Raw genomic sequence first — 21,181 nt, forward strand, 5'->3', positions numbered from 1 at the left:
TTCCCTCCCTCCGAGGTGGAATATCCCAGGATTTCTGTCTGCCTGTATTCACACCCCATCGCTTCCTTCACCATCGGACCCAACTGTCGGGTGTGGTGATCTTTGGCAATTCCCAAGGTTACATGTGGCACACTTTCTACTCCTAAGCAGAACTACTCCATTTGTTCTTCTGTCATGACAACCATAGCAGCTATTCCCTCCTTACCCACAAAGATAAATGGACAATGTATCATTTCTGTCTTCCCTTTTTTTAGAGAGTCCCACCTCTCCTCATACTCCTGGTCCAGGTGGATGGTATAGTTTAATGTTACATGCATAGGATCCAGTGGATATTGGTAATCCCCATACTGAGGAATACTGGCCCTCCACTCAAAAAACTGTTTAATCAACCCCGGGCCTGGTTCATCATACAGTAGTCGACTCCAGAAAATAATAACCTCCACAGAGTCTTCTGAAGCATTGGCTGGAGTCATTACTATAAACTGTCCTTCCCTTTCTGGTGTGTCCCCCGGGTATGTTAACCGTAGGCCCTTCTCAGAACATTGTATAGTTATTCCCAGTTTAGTAAGAATGTCCCTTGCCAATAAATTAATGGGGCAACTTGGCACAACCAAGACAGGTGCTCTAACCCCTTGTCGTCCAAATGTCATATCGATGTTATCTGTATAGGGCTGTGTTTCCCTTATCCCGGAGAATCTTATTGTAGATAATGTTTTGCCCGAATATGTGCTCCCTGGGGGCTGTTTAATCACGGACGTAACCGCTGCCCCTGTGTCAATCATAAATTCAATTTTTTCTCCATTTACTGTCCCCCAAATTTTCGGTGGCTCCCAGGGAGGCGTGATTTTTGATTCTCCAGGGCCCCGTCAATAATCAAATTCAGCACCTTCCCAAATATCGTCATCACACTGGGGTGCCTGGACTTGTTGATCACTCTGCCAGCCCCCAATTTTCTGGGGCCGATCAAAGTGTCCACCCCTACCCCTTGCTTGTCCTCTAAAATTTCCTCCTCTTCCTCTATAGCCTCTAATAGAGGGTAATCCTCTTCCCCTTCCTCTCCCAGCCTCTGGACAGTCCCGCTGGTAGTGTCCAGGATTTTGGCAGTGCCAGCATAGGGTATGTTCTCCTCTATACATGGTACTTAGTGGTCTTTCCCAACCATTCCTTACTTGGGGTCCCGGATTTATCACTGGCCCCATGGCCTGTGGGACTATCTGTTGGGCCGCTAGTTTAATCCCTATTTGTTCTATGGCTCTCATCAATTTATCGGTTGTCTTGTCCACTCCCTCCTGGGATGCACTTTCTGACTTAGCCTGCTCTGATTGACAATGTCGTTTGAGTGCATGTGTCAGGTGTCTTTTCCACAAGTCCTCTGACATCTTCTCTAATCCCACAATGTCCCTTAATTTTGCTTGAACCCGACCAGGCAGTCCGTTTATTGTCCCATTACGAAAATTAGCATTTCCCAGGGGGCTGTGGTCGGGTCTTTCTCCAGTCCCTGTCTCCCATAAGTCCCATGCTCGAGAGAGGTACTCGTGCGCAGTCTCCCCTTCTTTTAGTTGGAGGGTTACCAAGGCGTCCAAACTATAGGGTGTAGGGAATGTTTCTCTAAGTGCTTCCCAAAATCTATTTCGAAGTGGGTCAAATTCTATTTCATCCCCCAATTTACTGCTTCTAAGGATTCTCTCTATTTGCTTCAGGGCCCCTTCTGCATTCATTTTTATCATGATAGTTCTGACATCTGCGAGTGCTAATTGTTCTTGACAGGTTTCTCGCTCAAAACAAGAGATCCATGGACCAGCCCCATTACTCAATGGAGGAAGTTTTTTCATTAGACTCTCTAAGTCCATTCGTGACCAGGGTACATATTTTTGATTTCCCCGCCCCGTGATCAGCAATGGGCATTGATATCTCAATTTTGGGGATTTCTGTTCCTTTTTTACTCTTGGAATACATCTATTTATTCCACCCTGTTCAGACACCTCTTCGTCACTACTGTCACTGACCCCGTCAGGTTCTGATGTCTCAGAGTCAAAGGTATATCGTTCACGCTCGTCTCTAAGATAATTTTTTCAGTCATAGTCTAGTGGTTTCACGTCTTTCTCTTTCGTCCTAACTATGTCCAGGCGGGCATGTCTACTCTTCTCCCTCCCGAGTTCTTTTATGCTACTTTTCTCCCATGGTGGGTCATATCTCGTTTCCTCATCTGTACTACACTTTTCGTCCTTTATTCCTATTACTGTTCCTCCAGCTTTGAGTTCTGCTGACAGTGTTGTAGTTATCTTTTCCATTTCTTTCAATACACCTACCATTAATTCTTTTTGTTCCTTACTGATCTGCCCCAGCACATTCACATCTTCGTTTAAGTTTTTAACGTTATCCTGAACCTTTTTCATGTTCCTTTTCTGCGTCTCTAAGTCTTTTTCTATTTTCTTGGATCCCGCGGGGGTCTCGACATCTATTACTCCCCCTTCTATTTTTAGTAAAGGGGCCTGTACCTTGTCTGACGTGTCCCTATTCCCGATGTTCCTGTCATGTCCCAGTGTTTCAGTATCTGGATATAAGGGACGTGACTCCTGGGTCCCGTCTGGGGTGTCAGGGGTACCTTGTGACTCCACATATGCATAGGGCGGGGGTCTACAAGCTATTTCTACAGGGGCCATAATAGGTGGGTTATCAGGGAGACCAAATTCTTCGAATATAGCTAGGACATCGCAGTACTGCATCTCCTTGTCTCTCATCTTTTTTTGTGCAGACTCTCGATTAAAGATTTTCCTTTCTATGTCCTGTTTGTATAATTGTATAAGACTCACTTATAAATGATTTATTGTCAGAGTACATACATGACATCACATACATCCAGAGACTATGAGAGAGAGAGAGAGAGAGCATAGCGAGAGAAAGAGATAGAGAGGCAGATACACAGAGCACGAGAGATAGAGAGAGAAAATGCCTTGCACTGGCCCCACTGGGAGAAAAGTCTTCAGATTAACACTTTCGTTTCATGGTTACACCTTTAAAAGGTTCTCATCCTATGATCACTGGTCTGGATCAGATTGGGTCTCCCACCACTGGGAACCATCACTCCTTCCTTCCCTCCCACCTCGAGTGAGCTACACGTCAGCCCACAATGTCTGCCCTGATCCCACAATGGTGGGGGTGCGGGAAAGAGGGAGGGAGAGAGGATAAAACAGGATCCCATTTGATGCGGAGCTGGAATTGTGTGCACAAAATTAAAACCAAATTGTATTTCTCTGCCCTGCCCCACCTGGGGATTTCAGGGCAGCACTGCCACAGATTGGGATTGGGAGGGGGAGTGGGTGAGAGAGGAGGGGGGGAGAAGAGAGAGAGGGGGGAGGGGGAAAGGAGGGAGGGAGAGAGCAAACTCGGACGCTTCGTGGCTGGAAACTGGAAACAGGCACTTTTCCTTTCCCTTCTGTGTTTTGTTTCTTCCAGCTTATCTAAGACCCTACGCTTTAGAATTTTGTTTCCCTCACCTGTCAGGAACATCTCAGCGCTCCCGGGTAACCACCCCATCTTCCTCCAGCGATCTACACATTTTCGGAGAATTTTTTGTTTCTCCAATGCCTCTTTACTGGCATTTCGCTTCTCTAATTCCTGATTTATTTCCCTAATAACTTGGTCAAAGGTCTTAGCAGACAACTGTGTAGCCATTGCTGCGGGACCGTTTCCTAATGCTTCTCTTAATTTAGGTTCTTGTCCGTTAAGAGGATCTATGTTAACAAAAACCGCCTTTAAAAATGTCTCCTTACAGGCCGGATGACAAGGGTTTTTTAGCGAAACAGTCTCCAAGCCTGTTTCTCCGGTGGACCTCAGACTATCCTGTGTACTCTGAATGCCCGTCTTCCACTCTCTTTTTTCCCAAAGAGGTCAGAAGGTTAGGTTACAACTAGGAAACCAAGTTTCTGGGGTATATTTTTGTCCAGTTTCCCTGTACCAATCTATGAATTTACGTAACTTTATCTCCTTGGTGATGCTGGGAATACCGTCATTTAACTTATCAAAAATACTTTGAATAAACCGGGTGTCTCTTAAGATTCTGTCAACTTTTTCATTGATATCTCCTACCTGATCCGGACACAGCTTTTGCAGCCTTTCGTCGTCGTCCTTGTTCACCAGGCAGGCGTCAAGGTCTCTAATGTCCGCTGTGGTATTCCACCACGGCGAATTGGGGAAATAAATTCTTAAGTTTTCAAGTGTACAGACATTATCATACCTACCGGACATTTATAAGTCAGTCTTTTTATACAATTGAGACCAATAAGCCTGAACCTTCGTTTTCTTTCAAAGCCCAACCTTCACGTGGGAGATTTCTCCTCTTAATAACCAGTTTAGGGCAGAAAACTCAGGTCCCCAATTGTTCATAGACCACCTTCTCACTCTATTGGACTTTGCAACGACACAATAAAGACTTTTTAAACTCTAGTAGTTTGTCGGCGAAGCACTTATCAAATGTCACTCAACCACCTTAAGGACTTTTCTTCTCTCTGTAACCACTTACGTGTTACAATCCTGGCAGTTGACGACCTTCAATTAGGGTCGTCTAATTTGTCCGATCTCCAGTTCTTACTGACAATCATAAAGATTTTAAAAGAGAGAATTTTGTTAAAACAGGCTTCTCTGGACCTTTTTATCAGCCGGCTGAGATGATTGTCAAGAAAAACAGAAACCGTCGTCCAGTGTCCACTCACCCATCACGTCGGGGTCACCAAATTGTTAGGTCTGCTTTGTTCATGAATGAGTGAGTCAAACACCAGACTGAGTCGAAATCAAGGTTCTTTGTTCTTTATTGCCGGATTGTAACACTTGCAACTAACAGTGTTAGTTGGAGAAGGCGCATTCTGCCGTTATCAGCAAGTGGTGTTTTTTTTATACCTCAGGATACGTACTTAGTAAATTATCATACCATGACATTGTCCAATGAATAAACTGTTGCTACCCTTCTCTGTTAGTCTGCTGCACATCATTCTTGTTAGTGCAAAGCTTATCTTGAGTGTACAAGGTCACATCTGCATTCTGTTACTCCTTAGTACTGGGTGACTCCTTCTCCAGTCCCATCTCATGATGTTTTTACCTTACATCGCTCCTACCCAAAGGGCCTCGTACAACAAGATTGTTGATTAGCCCCTTATCATTGCATAATACCCAATCTAAAATGGCCAGCTCCCGAGTTGGTTCCTCGACATATTGGTCTTTTTGCAGGGAATTTAGAGAGTTGTTGGATATTCCAAATATTGCAGTCAATGGGCAGGGTTACAAATTGAATTTAAATATTTTGGATTGTCTGCATTTTAGGACTGATAAAATGTGATTTGAGTGGCAAAGGGAGCCATTACACTGATTGCATTTGTCCTCTGTTTGACAAATTTGGCTGGCAATCTGGATTTAGAAAAGCGAACCCTGTGCAGCGTCTTGAACTGAATAAGTCCCAAGCGAGTGCAAGAAGTGGTAGAACAAATTCTCTCAATAGCCTCTTCCCACATTTTTCTCCTCATTTTCTATTTCCAGTTCTCGCTCCCATTCTGTCTTTATTTTGGAAAGTGAGTTACTTTTAACTGAAAGAATGGAGCTGTTGATTTTTGAAATTGACCCTCTCACTCATGAATTAGCTGATACTAGATCTTCCCAGAGTTTTTTGGCAGCTAACTGAGGGCAGTTTGGGAAAGACTTCAAAATTAAGTGTCAAATCTGGAAAATAGTGAATAGTAAGTGTGTGCAGGTAAGCCACATGTGAATGATGGAGAGGTGAAGCTGTTAAACACTCCATCTGCATAAAGATCTTGAAGACATTTGATACCTTTAGTTTCCTGTATTTAAAAAAAGGTGAAAATAAGAGGTTATTATTTAAGGAACCCTGAACTGATGTCGCTGCCCACTTAAAGTGACGTCTAATCTGATACCACTGGGTTGTTGGTGTGGTTGGAAGGTTTTGTGGCCAATGAAGAGTATACCAGGAGAGCTCAGGGGAATACACCCAGTAATTTAGCTTGTGTGTGTGTGTGTGTATATATATATATATATATATATGTGAGGTTTTTCAGTTGGTTGTTTTTCCAGACTCTTTTGTGTAGTCTTCCACAAAGATAAGCGTATACAGAGCCGTTGTCATACCCACACTCCTGTTCGGCTCCGAATCATGGGTCCTCTACCGGCACCACCTACGGCTCCTAGAACGCTTCCACCAGCGTTGTCTCCGCTCCATCCTCGACATCCATTGGAGCGCTTTCATCCCTAACGTCGAAGTACTCGAGATGGCAGAGGTCGACAGCATCGAGTCCACGCTGCTGAAGATCCAGCTGCGCTGGATGGGTCACGTCTCCAGAATGGAGGACCATCGCCTTCCCAAGATCGTGTTATATGGCGAGCTCTCCACTGGCCACCGTGACAGAGGTGCACCAAAGAAAAGGTACAAGGACTGCCTAAAGAAATCTCTTGGTGCCTGCCACATTGACCACCGCCAGTGGGCTGATAACGCCTCAAACCGTGCATCTTGGCGCCTCACAGTTTGGCGGGCAGCAACCTCCTTTGAAGAAGACCGCAGAGCCCACCTCACTGACAAAAGGCAAAGGAGGAAAAACCCAACACCCAACCCCAACCAACCAATTTTCCCCTGCAACCGCTGCAACCGTGTCTGCCTGTCCCGCATCGGACTTGTCAGCCACAAACGAGCCTGCAGCTGACGTGGACTTTTTACCCCCTCCATAAATCTTCATCCGCGAAGCCAAGCCGAAGAAGATATATATATATATACATATATATATATATATATATATATATATATGCTACCCAGTAGTGAAATTGGGAAGAGCAAGCCCTCCACTAACCTTGGTTTTGCAATAATGCTTTTCAAACCCTTGGAGATTTCCTGTTCCAAATAAAGAAGAAAATTATTTTATCCAGCAAGGTGAAACAGTATTTTGGAAGAAATAAAGAAATTGTTCGGAACAAGTAAAGGAATCTTGGTAATACGGTTTGTTTCCAATTATCCAAAATGCTTGGGACCTGATGTGTGTCAGTTAACTGCATTTTCGGATATCTGAGAAATGGCTTTAAGCAGCCCAGTTTAAGCAGCAAAATACTTGTATCAGCCGATTCCTCCCCACTGCAATCACAGCACCTCCCCGCCGCCGCCTCCAAATTTTCCCAGGAGCTAGAGGTCCCTGCTCCGATCCCCGACACCTGCCCAGGAGCCTGAGGTACCTGCTCCGATCTCTGACACCCCACTGCCACACGTGCCCAAAGGCCTGAGGTTCCCACTCCAGTCCACGATACTTGCCTGGGAGCAGAGGTCCCCTCTCCGATCCCCAGCACCTCCCCTCTGCCCTCCCCAAATTTTCCCAGGAGCCCAAGGTCCCCGCACTGATCCCCTACACCTGCCCGAGTGCCAGAGATCTATGCTCCGATCCCCGACACCTACCCACTGCTGTTGTCGTACCAGTCTGGGAGTCCAAGGTTCCCACACCAATCTCTGACACCTCCCCACCGCCACACGTGCCCAGAGGCCTGAGGTCCCCACTCCAATCCACGACACCTGCCTGGGAGCTGGAGGTCCCCACTCTGATCCCCGACATCTGCCTGGGAGGCAGAGGTCCCCACTCTGATCCCAGCCCAGTGGCATCAGCATAATATTTGTATCAACGGTTAAAACAACAAAGAACAGGAGAAGGTTTTTCAAGCTTGAAATAATGTTTAATTCTCACCTTAAAAAAAAATACCCCAATATCTGCTACAAAAATGAGATAAATGCAGCAACATTTACTAGAATTTCTGCTCAGAAGGTTTTTCAAGTTTAATTCTTAAAAATTAACGTGATCAGTTTCTCTTCTATAGACAAACATAAATGTTTCCTTCTTTTCACTGACATTGACAGTGCTATCTGCAGATCTTTTTGCCAATGCAGCTATATCTTTGACCAATACACAAGAGTTCCATTGGAGTCAAAATGGAACTAACAGCACAGAGTCCCACTTGAGTACATGAGCTCTATTGGATTCAAAATGGCGCTAACGGCGTATCAGAGTTCCATTTTAGCACAGCAGGTTTAAAAAAAATTCTACTTTTTCTCCTTGTCACGTCATGTCACCACCCAAACTTTTTGTGGATAACTGAGAATTTTAGTAAAGTAGTTTTTGGATAATCGGAAACATACTGTATATTCATTTTGACTACATTTATTCTACCCATTTGTGATGGGCAAATTGCAACATGTCTGAAAATCTGATTTCACCTGGTTATTATGAGAGGGAATTTTTTTTGAGGAGATTGGAGAATGTGGATGTGATCTTTTCACCTTGGTACTTGTGCTCTCTCTCTCTCTCTCTCTCTCTCTCTCTCTCTCTCTCTCTCTCTCTCTCTCTCTCTCTCTCTCTCTAGAGGTCCCTGCTCCGATCCCCGACAGATCTCTCTCTCTCTCTCTCTCTCTCTCTCTCTCTCTCTCTCTCTCGAGAGAGAGAGAGAGAGAGAGAGAGAGAGAGAGTTAATGAAACCAGGGAGCACGAAGGCAGTGAGGATCTTCTTCAAATAAGGTGCAAAGCACAGACCAGCAGCTTTTGTGGGCTTCAGTGGTATTGTTGGTAGCAGTAACTTTGTTTAAAAATGCGTTGGGAGATTTGGAGCTGCGCGAGTATTAGCCTCTCTGTCCATCAAAGAAGCATATCCTCTGATTTTTCAGCCTCCATCCTCTATCCCTATTTATTGCGATTTTCAATTTTGCTGCTTCTCACATTGTCATATGGTGGGTTAAAATTTATATTTTCAAAGCTGGATAAAATCTGTCCAATTTAAACTTGAAATATTGTGGTACCCAGTTTTTATAGAAAGGAACCTTTGATCTATAAAAGATTGTGGAGAAAATTTGATTTGTAGCTGTAAATTTGTGCTATCGGAACTTAACAGTCAGTTGAATCCTAGCATTGCCAATTCATCTTGCATCTAGCTTGTATTTAATTTGAAAAAAGAAATAAATCCTCTCAATCTTCCCATTTAAAAAAAAGATTACATCAATAGAATTGATTGCTGTTCTGTTTCTTTACTGTAATCAAAACACAACACAACTTTAAATCACAAGTGGTGTTTAGCTGACCATTTTTAACCAAGACGAGATAGTTGATCATTACATGGCATAAAAAGTTGAGAGTTGAATTTAATTTGTTTAATAAACAATAAAATTCTATCCTCATGGATTGAGGAGATACGATTCCCTGCAAATCAAAAACTTCCATATTGAGAGACTCATGTTCAATGCAGAAATTTGTAACCCACCCAAGGATCAAAGTGGAACAATTAGTTCAACTTAAACCAGAAAATTCTCGATATTAAACACAAGAAATAATGAGATGTGAAATGCTATCAAAGGACAAAAAACTGTAGAAGCTGGAAATCCTGAAATAATTCATCAGGTCAGGTAGCATCTGAAGAGAAAAAACAAGAGGTAATGTTTCAGGTTAATGACCTTTCATTTATTATAAAGACTCAACTGGTGTTGTAGTTTTGTTTCAATTAACTTTCTTTTGCATGCAGTACATCCTGTGATATGATGGAACTTCGCCGCCGGTATCAGAATCTTTACATCCCAAGTGATTTTTATGATACTCAGTTCACGTGGGTTGATGCATTTCTCCTGAATAGACCATTTCAACTTGGAAACCAATGCAATTTCCATATCATGCACAAAGAGGTAGACCCCCTGGAAAAAGTCACAGTAGTTCTTGACCCACCAGATGCAGACCATATGTACAGTGCAAAGGTTTGTATTTTTATTGGACTTTTTTTTAACCTTGGTTGCTTTTGATTATGCTCTCAAAAGATTGGTTAGGTTTTGCTGAAAACAGAATTGCATTTTATTGCTGGACATGCAAGGTCTATTTCATTTAAAGCTGAAGGTAAATCAGGTATAAAGTCAAATCAATTTATGTTGCATGCAGAATCCATTTTATTAATGGTGCCCTTGCAAGCCAAAATAGAACCGTAGGTTAATATTACTAACCCAGTCTTACTCTACAAACTCACAGTTTATAGTTCTTTTTGGTGTCCACCAAGTACTTTTTGTTGGTAATAAGTGTTCTATCTTCAACATGCATACTTGCAGTGAGTTCCAAATCCCCACCATTCATTGATTTAAATTATTTCCTCTTCACTCATTATAACAATTAAACCTGAACTTGCTTCTGCAAGATTACTGTTTGCTCAGAGAATATGGCCTTTCTGATTACATTGTCAATCTGGTCATAGTTCTGCGCATCTAATTCATCGGCTTTTCAAATGAGTTCCAAACAAGATGATCTCAGTGTTTTGATGGTCTCTCCTCAAACTAGTTCTCCAAACACATCCTGAATCATCTTTTTGTCATTTTTTGTGAACATCAAACTTTTTAAAGTTATGAGCCCAACATTTAGGTCTCAATCATTTAACTTGAAAAAGGGACCTGTCTGCCAACAGAAATTCCTGTCTGCCAATACTATTTGCTTTCAACAGCTGAGTTGAATTTTGATCCAATTTTCCACATTCCATTCCATCCCATAGACTTTCTTGGGCAGTTTGGCATGTGGGACTTGATCAGATCCCTGGCTGAGGTACTTGCATTCAATGTCAAATGCAACATTGGACAAGAATTTCTGCAGATGCTGGGGTCAAGTGCAGTAGACATACATCCATAGGAAGTATTTTGGGCCTGGGTCCTTCAAGTCTTTTTGATTTAACCTAAACTCCATCAAATGCTGATTTGTGCTTCACCACAAAACATTTTCTATTTACTTCCACACTCCGTGTTGGGCTTATTGTCCCTTTAATTGTTTGGTCTGTCCCTTTCTCCCTTTGAATCCTTTCGCATCACAATGTAGCCAATCAGCATTGGAAGTTGATATTCAAGGCATTCATTGCACTTTTCAGAGCTTGGAATACATTCTGAAAAGCCTGGAGAATTACGTCAGTGTGATTTGAGCATTGGTCCAAAAGAAACCAAAAGACCTGTCATTTCAGCCAATCATCTGTAGGTCTGCAGAAAAATTAATCATATAGAAGCACCTGATGCATCCACAGGAGATACTGAAAGATTCTCCCTATCCAGTGAAATTTAATAAGTTAAAGCTTTACTCTTCAGAAATAGAAGGCCATGGCTTAACTTGTCTGAGATCCATAACATTATGAACACATTGAGTTAGGGAATTGTAAAGAACATTGTTCCACATTTAGAATTCACCAGAAGGTCAATCCAGTAGAAACTTCTGGAGAAACTTGCCAGGAAGTGTTTAGAAAATGTTATTTCAGCCAAATGGGAAATTTGAAACCAATAACACAGCTGCAGGTAATGAAGTCTGGTTCATTATTTAAAGGGAAAAGGAATAGCAACCTGTGCTCAACCTAAGATCAAGTAAATAGCTGTGATTAAATTGGGACCAGTGCTTTGTTACTACTGTACCTATGCCAATCAAAAAGTTCTGATAAAGGACCTGGAACCTGAAACATGAATTGATTAAATTTTCATAGATTTGTAAAAATTACTGGGGTTTTCCAGCATTTTCTATAATTGTTATTGTTTTTATTTAGCAGGTCTTGCACACAGTGGGGACTAACAATGTCAGGCTGCTCAATGTATTGTAGTCAGTAGAAGCAAAGTAGGATTTGTTTTTCTAGATTTAAAAAAAATAAAGCAAACTCCTAATTTTCAAGGTTATGCTACTATCAAGTCCTGGTATGGAGGAACTCTTCCACAAATCTTGCGCTCTTGCTGAAGACTCACAGGAGGTACGAGAGGGATTCCAGCATCCTGCAAGGCTAATAAAGGTAAAATATTTGATGAAGAGATGATTCAGTCAAAGTTTTAATATAATTGCAGAATTGATCATTTGTCTATTTCTGTTGCTGAGTAGTGAGTCTGCGAAGTCTGAAAATTCGATGTGGATTTTGAGTATATTAGGGAACACATTTACATAGGATGTTGGATAAATGTTTGGAATTTTCCTATCAATGGCAAATGATAATGCAGACAATGTGAAACTCCGAGATTGGTGTTAATCAGATGCATTGAGGGACATAGAGCGTATGGATGCTCTTCTAAAGTACTTGAAATCCAGAGATCTGAATCAACAATCCAGGCAATTTCAGGCAAAATCTAGAATTTAAAATTATACTTCTTTTAAAATTGTATTAATAATAGTGATATTCAATTGATATTAAAACTGATGTCCTTCAGAGGAGGATACTTGTTACCCTTATCTAGTCTGGCTTGAAAATAACTAGATCTACAACAATATTTTTCATGCCAAACATGGTTGCCAGCACATTTGGACCTTGCAAGGATTCATGAATGAATCTCTGAGTTGTCTAAATTTGTAAGCAACGTGTTTCTCTCAGTATCATGGTGATAGGCTCTTCATTACTATCCCTAGGTGTGCCCTGTCTCACCAGAAGGACTGATTCATCTGAGGTGGTAGTACAGGTGGGAGAGGTTTACTCTGGGAGTCCTGAAAGTTAAATGTGGATATCGTATAGTCTAAAGAAATCAGATCAAACTGAAGCAAAGAAATCTCTTGTGTACCACCAGTCATTGTTCTGCAACTGATGTTCACTGCTCTTATGCTTTTGGCACAGCTATATACTGAGATTGGTGCAGCCGAGATAGGTAAACTGGTTGACCGTTTTGAGTTTTGTGTGCCCGATGGAGATGTGGGGGGGCTGGTAGTCATGGTGGGGAGCTGGCTGATGGAGGACCTCAGTTTTCTTCAGGCTGACTTCCAGGCCAAACATTTTGGCAGTTTCCGCAAAGCAGGACGTCAAGCGCTGAATTTCATCAGATTTCATCAGATGCAAGGATCGACAATGAGATAGACAACAGACTCGCCAAGGCAAATAGCGCCTTTGGAAGACTACACAAAAGAGTCTGGAAAAACAACCAACTGAAAAACCTCACAAAGATAAGCGTATACAGAGCCGTTGTCATACCCACACTCCTGTTCGGCTCCGAATCATGGGTCCTCTACCGGCACCACCTACGGCTCCTAGAACGCTTCCACCAGCGTTGTCTCCGCTCCATCCTCAACATCCATTGGAGCGCTCACACCCCTAACGTCGAGGTACTCGAGATGGCAGAGGTCGACAGCATCGAGTCCACGCTGCTGAAGATCCAGCTGCGCTGGATGGGTCACGTCTCCAGAATGGAGGACCATCGCCTTCCCAAGATCGTATTATATGGCGAGCTCTCCACTGGCCACCGTGACAGAGGTGCACCAAAGAAAAGGTACAAGGACTGCCTAAAGAAATCTCTTGGTGCCTGCCACATTGACCACCGCCAGTGGGCTGATAACGCCTCAAACCGTGCATCTTGGCACCTCACAGTTTGGCGGGCAGCAGCCTCCTTTGAAGAAGACCGCAGAGCCCACCTCACTGACAAAAGGCAAAGGAGGAAAAACCCAACACCCAACCCCAACCAACCAATTTTCCCTTGCAACCGCTGCAATCGTGTCTGCCTGTCCCGCATCGGACTGGTCAGCCACAAACGAGCCTGCAGCTGACGTGGACTTTTTACCCCCTCCATAAATCTTCGTCCGCGAAGCCAAGCCAAAGAAGATACTGAGATTAATAAGGAGTAAGGCATATATTGGATGGGGACTTCTTTCTCCATCATCAGGATTGGCTTGACAGCATGACCACTGGCCAGGCTGGTCAAATTTTGAAGAACGTCTGCATTGGAAGGAGTGAGGAGAGTGTGATTGGACTGGATGGAAATTTTTAAAGTAATGTACAGTGAGTGAAAAGTGGGCTGAGGCTGACAGGAGAAATTTGTGAACTGTTGGTCTTTGCAAATGGGAGAGTGATGTTTAGCAAAGTAGAATATCAAAGAATGAAGAAATTCTCAATCAGCAAGGAAATTGTAAAATGTAGAGCTGAGCCTATAGTCAGATCAACCACGACTTTATTGAATGGTGAATTGTCGGTAGACTGGTCCTCATTCATATGTCTATGTGCTTAGATTGGGATATTAAAGGCTGTGTAGAATGAGAAAACATTATGATCAGACTAAGTTAACATACAAGAGTAAGGGTCTTGCATAAAACATCACCAAACTAATAGTCCACCAGCCCATCCTTGACATTCCAAATTTGCAGCTGCCTGCCTGACCTTGACTGACTGACCAAAAAAAAAACTTGAAGATCAAGCTCTCAAACCTGACATCAGATTCAAAGGTTATTAGCCAACTGTGGGTGGCTCTTGGAGACTTGCAGTACTGATACTAGGCACCTTGGCACTAGAAAGTCTCTGTCTTGGGGCATTACTGAGGTGCAAGCGCATTTTGACATTAAGAAAGATGAGTTGCAGCTTTTGAAAAGCAAGGGTCAGGGGAGATTTACCTGAGGCTATTGTAGGAAGTGACATCATCATGGGGTCAGGAGAAGGACTGGCAGATTGGTGGGTTGCAAAAAGGAAATTATAGACCACTTAGTCTTCAGTAATGGACAAGCTATTGGAGAAAATTCTAAGACAGGATTTACAAGCATTTAGAGAGGCTTAATCTGATTAGGGATCAACAGCATGACTTTGTCCGGGGAAAGTAGTGTCTTATAAGCCTGGTTGAATTCTTTGAGGATGTAACAAAGAACATTGATGAAGGTAGATGTTGGATGTGGTGTATGGGGATTTCAGTAGGTATTTAATGTTCCCCATGCAAGGCTCATTCAGAAAGGAGGCCTTGCTTTGTAGATATGAAAATGGTTTGTATTCAGCGTGGAGGTCAGTGACCAGTGGTGTTCCACAGGGATCTGTTCTATCTCCCCTCTGGATGATGACGTGGAATGACATGGTTTGTGGATGACATGAAGGTTGGTGGTGTTGTGGATGGTCTAGAAGGTTTACAGAGATTGCAAAGAGATCATCAAGATGCAGAGCTAGGCTGAGAAGTGGCAGATGGATTTTATCCCAGAAAAGTGTGCAGTGGTTCAAGTTTATTGTTATCTGATTGTACGAGTAAAGCCCAACAAAAAAGCATTCAACAGTTTTTTTTTTGAGCCATTGTCAATTTCTTCCCGATTTAACACCCCCCCCCCCTCCCCCACCCAGATTTGAGCTTCTATTTGTTTTTGGACAGCTTCAATAGGTGAATGTTTTGTTGATGTGATTGATGTCAGACTCCAAAAGCAAACACTCAGTTTTCAGAGGGGCAATGAAAATTATTCAAGTGTTTGTATAGATGTATATAGCACAGAAGGGTACTCTAAAGTTCACAGTGCATGAAGACCTTCAAGCCCCCTTAACACCTATCCCATATCCCACATTAGTCTAATTCTCTTCTTGCCACATTCCCATAAACAACCCCCCCCCCTTTCAAACCCCAATGTTTTACCATTCACATGCATAAACAATGATTTACAGTGGCCATATGCCTTCTGGGAGGAAATAAGACACAGGGAGACCATGCCAACTCTACACAAACAGAACAGGAGGTTAGGATTGAACCTGGATTGCTGGAGATGGGAGACAACTCCACTACCCACAGTGCCACACTGCATTCCTTGAAAGAAAGAAACTGAGGAGGAGGATTCAGTATTGATGAGCAAGATCATCACACATCTTGCTACAGCACATTATAGACCCATTGAGCCAACATAATAACCTACTCTACCAACTCTCTAAAATTTCCCTACTGCACAACTTTCCATTTTTCTATGTTCCTTGTAACTATCTAATAATTTTATAAAATAAGCAATTGTTCCTGTCTTCATCAGCAGCACATACCATGCACCCACCACTCTCTGTGGAAAAACTTGCCTCTTACATCCCCTTTATATCATTGCATTCTTTAATGTAATACATGAAGTATGTATTATTCATTTTGTGGCCATTGTAGAGTCATAGATTTTTAAAGCACAGATGAGGCCTGTTAGCCCATTTTAGCTGTGCCAGCCAAGTGGTCTACCCAAGCTAGTCCTATTTGCCTACATTTGGCCCATATCCCTCTTATCCATGTACCTCTAAATGTCTTTTGAACATTACATTTGCAACCACTTTTGCCACTTCCTCTGGCAGCTCATTTTATATACCCATCACTGTCTGTGATAAGATTCCCCTACTGTGGGAAAAAGAGTATTTACATTTTCCTCATGCTCGAGACTGATTTTTTTTTTTGCATTACAGTTCTTGGTGGGTATGAAGGGAAAAGATGAAGCTATGGCGATTGGAGGACATTGGTCTCCTTCACTGGATGGACCAAACCCTGACACCGACCCTTCAGTGTTGATTAGGACAGCTATCCGCTGTTGTAAGGCCCTGACAAGCATTGACTTAAGTGGTTGCACACAGTGGTAAGTAACAAAACAACAACAGGGCAGAACCTTTCTGCATTTTAGCACTTGAAACTTTGTTTTTAAATACATGCCTTAATATTTTGAGCCCTTATTTTCTTGCTTAGCAGCCAGTCATGTTCCAGGTAAAAACGGCGCCCTTCTGCTAGTCCTACAATAATGGTACCTGTTATGCGGCAGTGCATGCCTTGTATCGCGTGAGATGTCATTATCTTATAACAATGACATTGGAAACGCATTATATTCTTAAATGTAGGTGCACCATTTGGCATTTAAATCAATAGATATGCTTAAACACTGTAAATCATCAATGTTTTGTGCTTGTCTGTTATATGCCTTGAAGAAAAGTCATGCGTGGAGAGGATGTCGTCAATGGATGAATATTTTTGGTGTTCATTTGATTATAGAATTATTTTTTTGCTTTTTTTTAATATAAATTCAGTGATGCCATGCAAGCTCTTCTGAACTGTACAACTGGTGTCATTTATCTGCACGGCATTAAACCAATACTTTTACATAATTTTAAAAGTTCTTTCCTCAATTCAGATAGTTGTAACTGTAATTGCCGGTAAAATACTAGGGCTTCTGTTCCAACAAACGAACAGTGAACATTGTAATTCACTTGATTGCCTACAGTTGCAGTTCAGTGACATGAGTTGTGTAAAAGACAGATTTCTCTAGCTTGATGTCCTGCAAGTCATATAGGGTCTATGTGATATCTGATAGAATTTTCCTTTCCAATACACTTCTTCCCTTGCAACAGGTACCGTTTTGCAGAGATCCGTTATCATCGCCCCGAGGAGCACCACAAGGGGCGAACGGTTCCAGCCCATGTGGAGGCCGTGGTTATATTTCTGCCGGATGTTTGGCATTGCATTCCCACCCGCTCAGAGTGGGAAGCTCTCTCCCGAGGATACAAGCAGCAGCTGGTTGAGAAGCTCCAGGCTGAACACAAGGAGGCTGATGGAGAACAGGCACTGAACGCTAATCCTTTTCCATTTCCGCTTCTCACAGGCAAAGGGACACAACCACAAACAAAAAGCACAGCACATACATACAGATCAAGTAACATGCTCTTTTTATGAGCACTGCATACATTCAAAAAGACATAGATGCAAAGCTACAGTAACTGGTCATAGAGCTGCCAGCTTGAAGTCACATCAGGCTTCCTTTCATCAATTCATAATTGGTCTTATTTCTTAATTTCCACAAAAAAAAGGAAGGTAGTTGAACTGAAACTGAATTTTCCTTTCCAAATAGTAATTGCCATGTTAAGATTTGGCTATTGTGTACCCCAGAGAGAAAATCAAATTGAAGCTGAAAGCTTGTCACCAGTTGTTGAGTTGGGCAGGTAATGTTAGTTGTTTCTACTACTTTTCCAAATTTTTCGTATCCCCTTTCTCTTTTCTTTTAACTCTAGTATGTTATTCTTGCCTACACAATCATTGGGTGCACACAAACCCTTTCAAAGTATTTGATTTGCAGGTCAGTTGGTTGAGCCACAGTTTCGTGAAGTGGGGTGTTTGGAGCAGACACTTTGATAGAGAACATGTTTTGGGGGGCTTGAACCTATTGAGAGGGAACGAAAACACACACTGTGTGGCCGCCAAGGATCAGCAGTGTCTGTGCAGCCCTCGAGTCCTTTTGTTTGATGTAATTGATCACTCTTTTGTGTTCTACAGATCTGGCTTTGATTGGCTGATGAGTGGCATGTGATCAGTTAAAGTGTGTGTATGTGTTTCATGTAGTAGTGAACTTTTTATTCGGTAACATTAAGGAGGAGTCATTCTGAGGGGCAGTTGTGACCGTTGCTACTTGCACGGAACAGCAACTCTTGTTTCAAGAATGAGTATGTACATTCTCCAGAATTGTACAGGCTATGCTGATTATTCCTATTAACTTGTCTAATTGAACAGGAAGAGGAAGAGAAGGATGATGGAGAGAGTAAAGAGATCTCTACTCCTACACACTGGTCGAAACTTGATCCAAAGACAATGAAGGTAAGCAAAATTACTTCAAAGATTAGATATATGGTCATTTGTGGTATTGAGCTAGACAAAGGAACATTGCACCAGTTGCAATCCAGATCAAAAGGTCCATTTTATCTTGAAAAATAAAAATGAAAACCAGAGCTGATGTAACACCTTTCCCAACACTGCTTCCCTCCCTCATCTTCATGCAAGGACCTAAATAGCCCTTCTTGGTGAGGCAGCTTTTCGGATGTACCTCCAATGTTATCTGTGGCATTCCGTGTTAATGGTGGGGCCTTTTTCTACGTTGATGAGACCCAGTTCAGACAAGGCCAGTGCTTTTCTGAGCATCTGCACACTCTGTCCAAGCCAGCCATTGTATTTTGGCCCCATTTCCACAGCAACCTTTTGGTCCTCTGGCACTTCACTGCCAAGATGTAAATTTGAAGAACAGAAATCGTATTCCACCCAGATGATCGACAACCCAATGTCATGAATGTTAAATTCACTAATTTCAGGTCACCCATTGTCCTTCTTGTACCACCTAAGTTATCTCGTACGCCCTTATTTCCAACTCTGCCACACCCTGCTACCAAGCCTCTTTCCCCTTCTCCACCTAACCACAACTGCCCCTCCTTTTTTCTCATCCTTCTTCTGCTCCCCACCCCAAATTTGGCTACCATTCCTCCCTTGTATGGTTCCATCAATCTCCTGTCTCCTCTCTCTCCTTCTGGCTCTCATCTATCTTTTCTCTCTTCTGCCCCCTGTTTTCACCTATCACTCTCCTGTCTCAATCTGTTACATTTCATACTACCTTGGTCTATCTATCATGTATTGACCATGATGCTGGGATTTGACCTGAAACCTCGACCATCCATTTCCTTCCATGAATGCTGCCTGTCTCACTGAATTTTTTTTTTGCCATGATTTCAGCAACTGTAGTCTCTTATCTCCAGTTAAAAATGCCCAGTCTTCTTGATCACCACCAGTGGAAAGATGTGAAATGATTCCAAAGTTTAAATATAAATACATAAAATACTGCAAACACTTAACAGGTCAGGTAGCATTGTTGAAGAGAGAAGAGTTAATATTTCAGTTTGATGAATGGGAGGAATGGAATCTATTTCAGTATCTCTCAGAAACAACTTTTGAATCTGCAGCATGAGGAGCTTAGCCCTCATGGCAGCATCTGAAATCTTCATAATTTGTTAACAGATCACACGAGGAGATTTGTGAAATTAAATTCTTCCAAATTGAAAGCCCAATGAAATGTATCTATTAATTTAAATTATGATTTCTGCTTTAATTACTCATCAATAAATAGTATTTTTCATCTTTGCATCTTGATAAGTAATAACAGTGCTTCTTACAGGGTCAAGCAGTGCTTCCATATTTGTATTCTCCCACACTTAAAGCATCTGTGCTTTGAGGCTTGGTGCTTTACAAACTTTGGAAGCAAATATTCATCTGTAAAATCCGTAGCATAGGATCTCAGCAACACTAATCTGGTTCTTTTCAAATTTGAAGTGGCAAGCTTTCCTGAAAAATGAGTGTTTTGGGTGAAAAGTTTAGATTAGTGTCCAATTTGAAATTCAAGAGCACTACCCTCAAATTGAAGTGGAATTTTTTTTAAACCAGGTTAATGATCTGCGGAAAGAATTGGAAAGTAGGAATCAAAGCTCAAAGGGGTTGAAATCCCAGTTGATAGCTCGACTAACAAAACAACTAAAAACAGAAACAGAGAAAGAAGAGCAGAAGGAATCTGAGAAATCAGAAAGAGAGGATGATGAAGATGAAGATAAAAGATCTGAAGACGACAAAGAGGTGAGATTATCAGTTCACTCTGCATTTCGATTTCCTCTGAGAATGATATTGATGCATTCTGGAGGTTGTATTCAGATTGAAGCTGGTGCCTTGGCTTGGCATAGGGGCTGGTAACTTCCACCAATGAGATGCTAGCTGTGGTGAAATCTTTCCTAATTTCAAGTACTTGACAAAGCTATAAATTTTTCAAGTCTGACAAGATTTTAAAATACATATGAATTAAAATTATGGGGAGTCAGTAGTTTCTGAGATGAATGTTGATTATTGTGTTTTTAAGGCTGGTGGTATTTTTAGTACTTAGGTTAATCTTGCCCTTTCAGGAGGATGAGAAGAAACGCCAAGAAGAAGTGGAGCGTCAGCGACGTGAGAGACGCTATGTACTACCGGATGAGTCATCTATTGTCGTTCATCCAAACTGGACTGCAAAAGGTGGAAAGTTTGACTGCAGTGTCATGTCACTTAGTGTGCTTCTGGATTATCGGCTGGAAGATAATAAAGAACATTCTTTTGAAGTAAGTGCTTGTGTTTTAGACTCTGGTCATTGCCCAATCTCTCCCAAGAGCTTGGATTCTTTTCACTGAAGCTTCTGACCCATTTTGTTTTGACTAGGAAATGGTTAATGTCAGCCAATGCAGCACCCACTGATAACATCCTGAAGGATGGGACGGTTAGCATAGCGGTTAGTGCAATGCTTTTACAGTGCCAGTGACTTTTGTTTGAATTCAGTACTCTCTTCCCATATCTGTGGGCTTCCTCTGGGTGCTCCTTTTTCCTTCCATGTTACAAAGACATACATCTCCATGCCTGGTGGGTCCACAGCTTTGTCAAGTACTTGAAATTAATTACAAGTGTATTTGGGCAAGATCACAGCTGTTTATTATAATTTTTCTTTTTCAATATTTTTATTAACGTTGAAATTTCACATCCAAAAATGCAGAGAACATGTTGAAATTCAAAAAGATATATTGCACTTAAATCCTATCATTTCATCCAAGCTACTCCACATTTTAATCAGATTATATTGTATTGATATTTTTTGTTTTCAAACATATATCAAATATACATCTTTTGTAG

The 21,181-nt window shown here is 42.0% G+C and overlaps 1 protein-coding gene across 2 annotated transcripts in view; it reads left to right on the forward strand.

Moving 5' to 3' along the window:
* The window catches only part of ccar1 (cell division cycle and apoptosis regulator 1), a 100,134-nt gene that overhangs the window by 39,416 nt on the left and 39,537 nt on the right, over positions 1–21,181 (forward strand). For both annotated transcript variants that reach the window (XM_069900841.1, XM_069900842.1), the window contains exons 11-17: positions 9,541–9,766; positions 11,689–11,802; positions 16,147–16,313; positions 17,077–17,287; positions 18,230–18,313; positions 19,922–20,107; positions 20,428–20,619. In XM_069900841.1, coding sequence (XP_069756942.1) covers positions 9,541–9,766; positions 11,689–11,802; positions 16,147–16,313; positions 17,077–17,287; positions 18,230–18,313; positions 19,922–20,107; positions 20,428–20,619 — 1,180 coding nt within the window. The remainder of the gene's footprint in view (positions 1–9,540; positions 9,767–11,688; positions 11,803–16,146; positions 16,314–17,076; positions 17,288–18,229; positions 18,314–19,921; positions 20,108–20,427; positions 20,620–21,181) is intronic.

The sequence above is a fragment of the Narcine bancroftii genome, chromosome 10 (assembly GCF_036971445.1).
Source record: "Narcine bancroftii isolate sNarBan1 chromosome 10, sNarBan1.hap1, whole genome shotgun sequence".
Lineage (NCBI taxonomy): Eukaryota > Metazoa > Chordata > Chondrichthyes > Torpediniformes > Narcinidae > Narcine > Narcine bancroftii.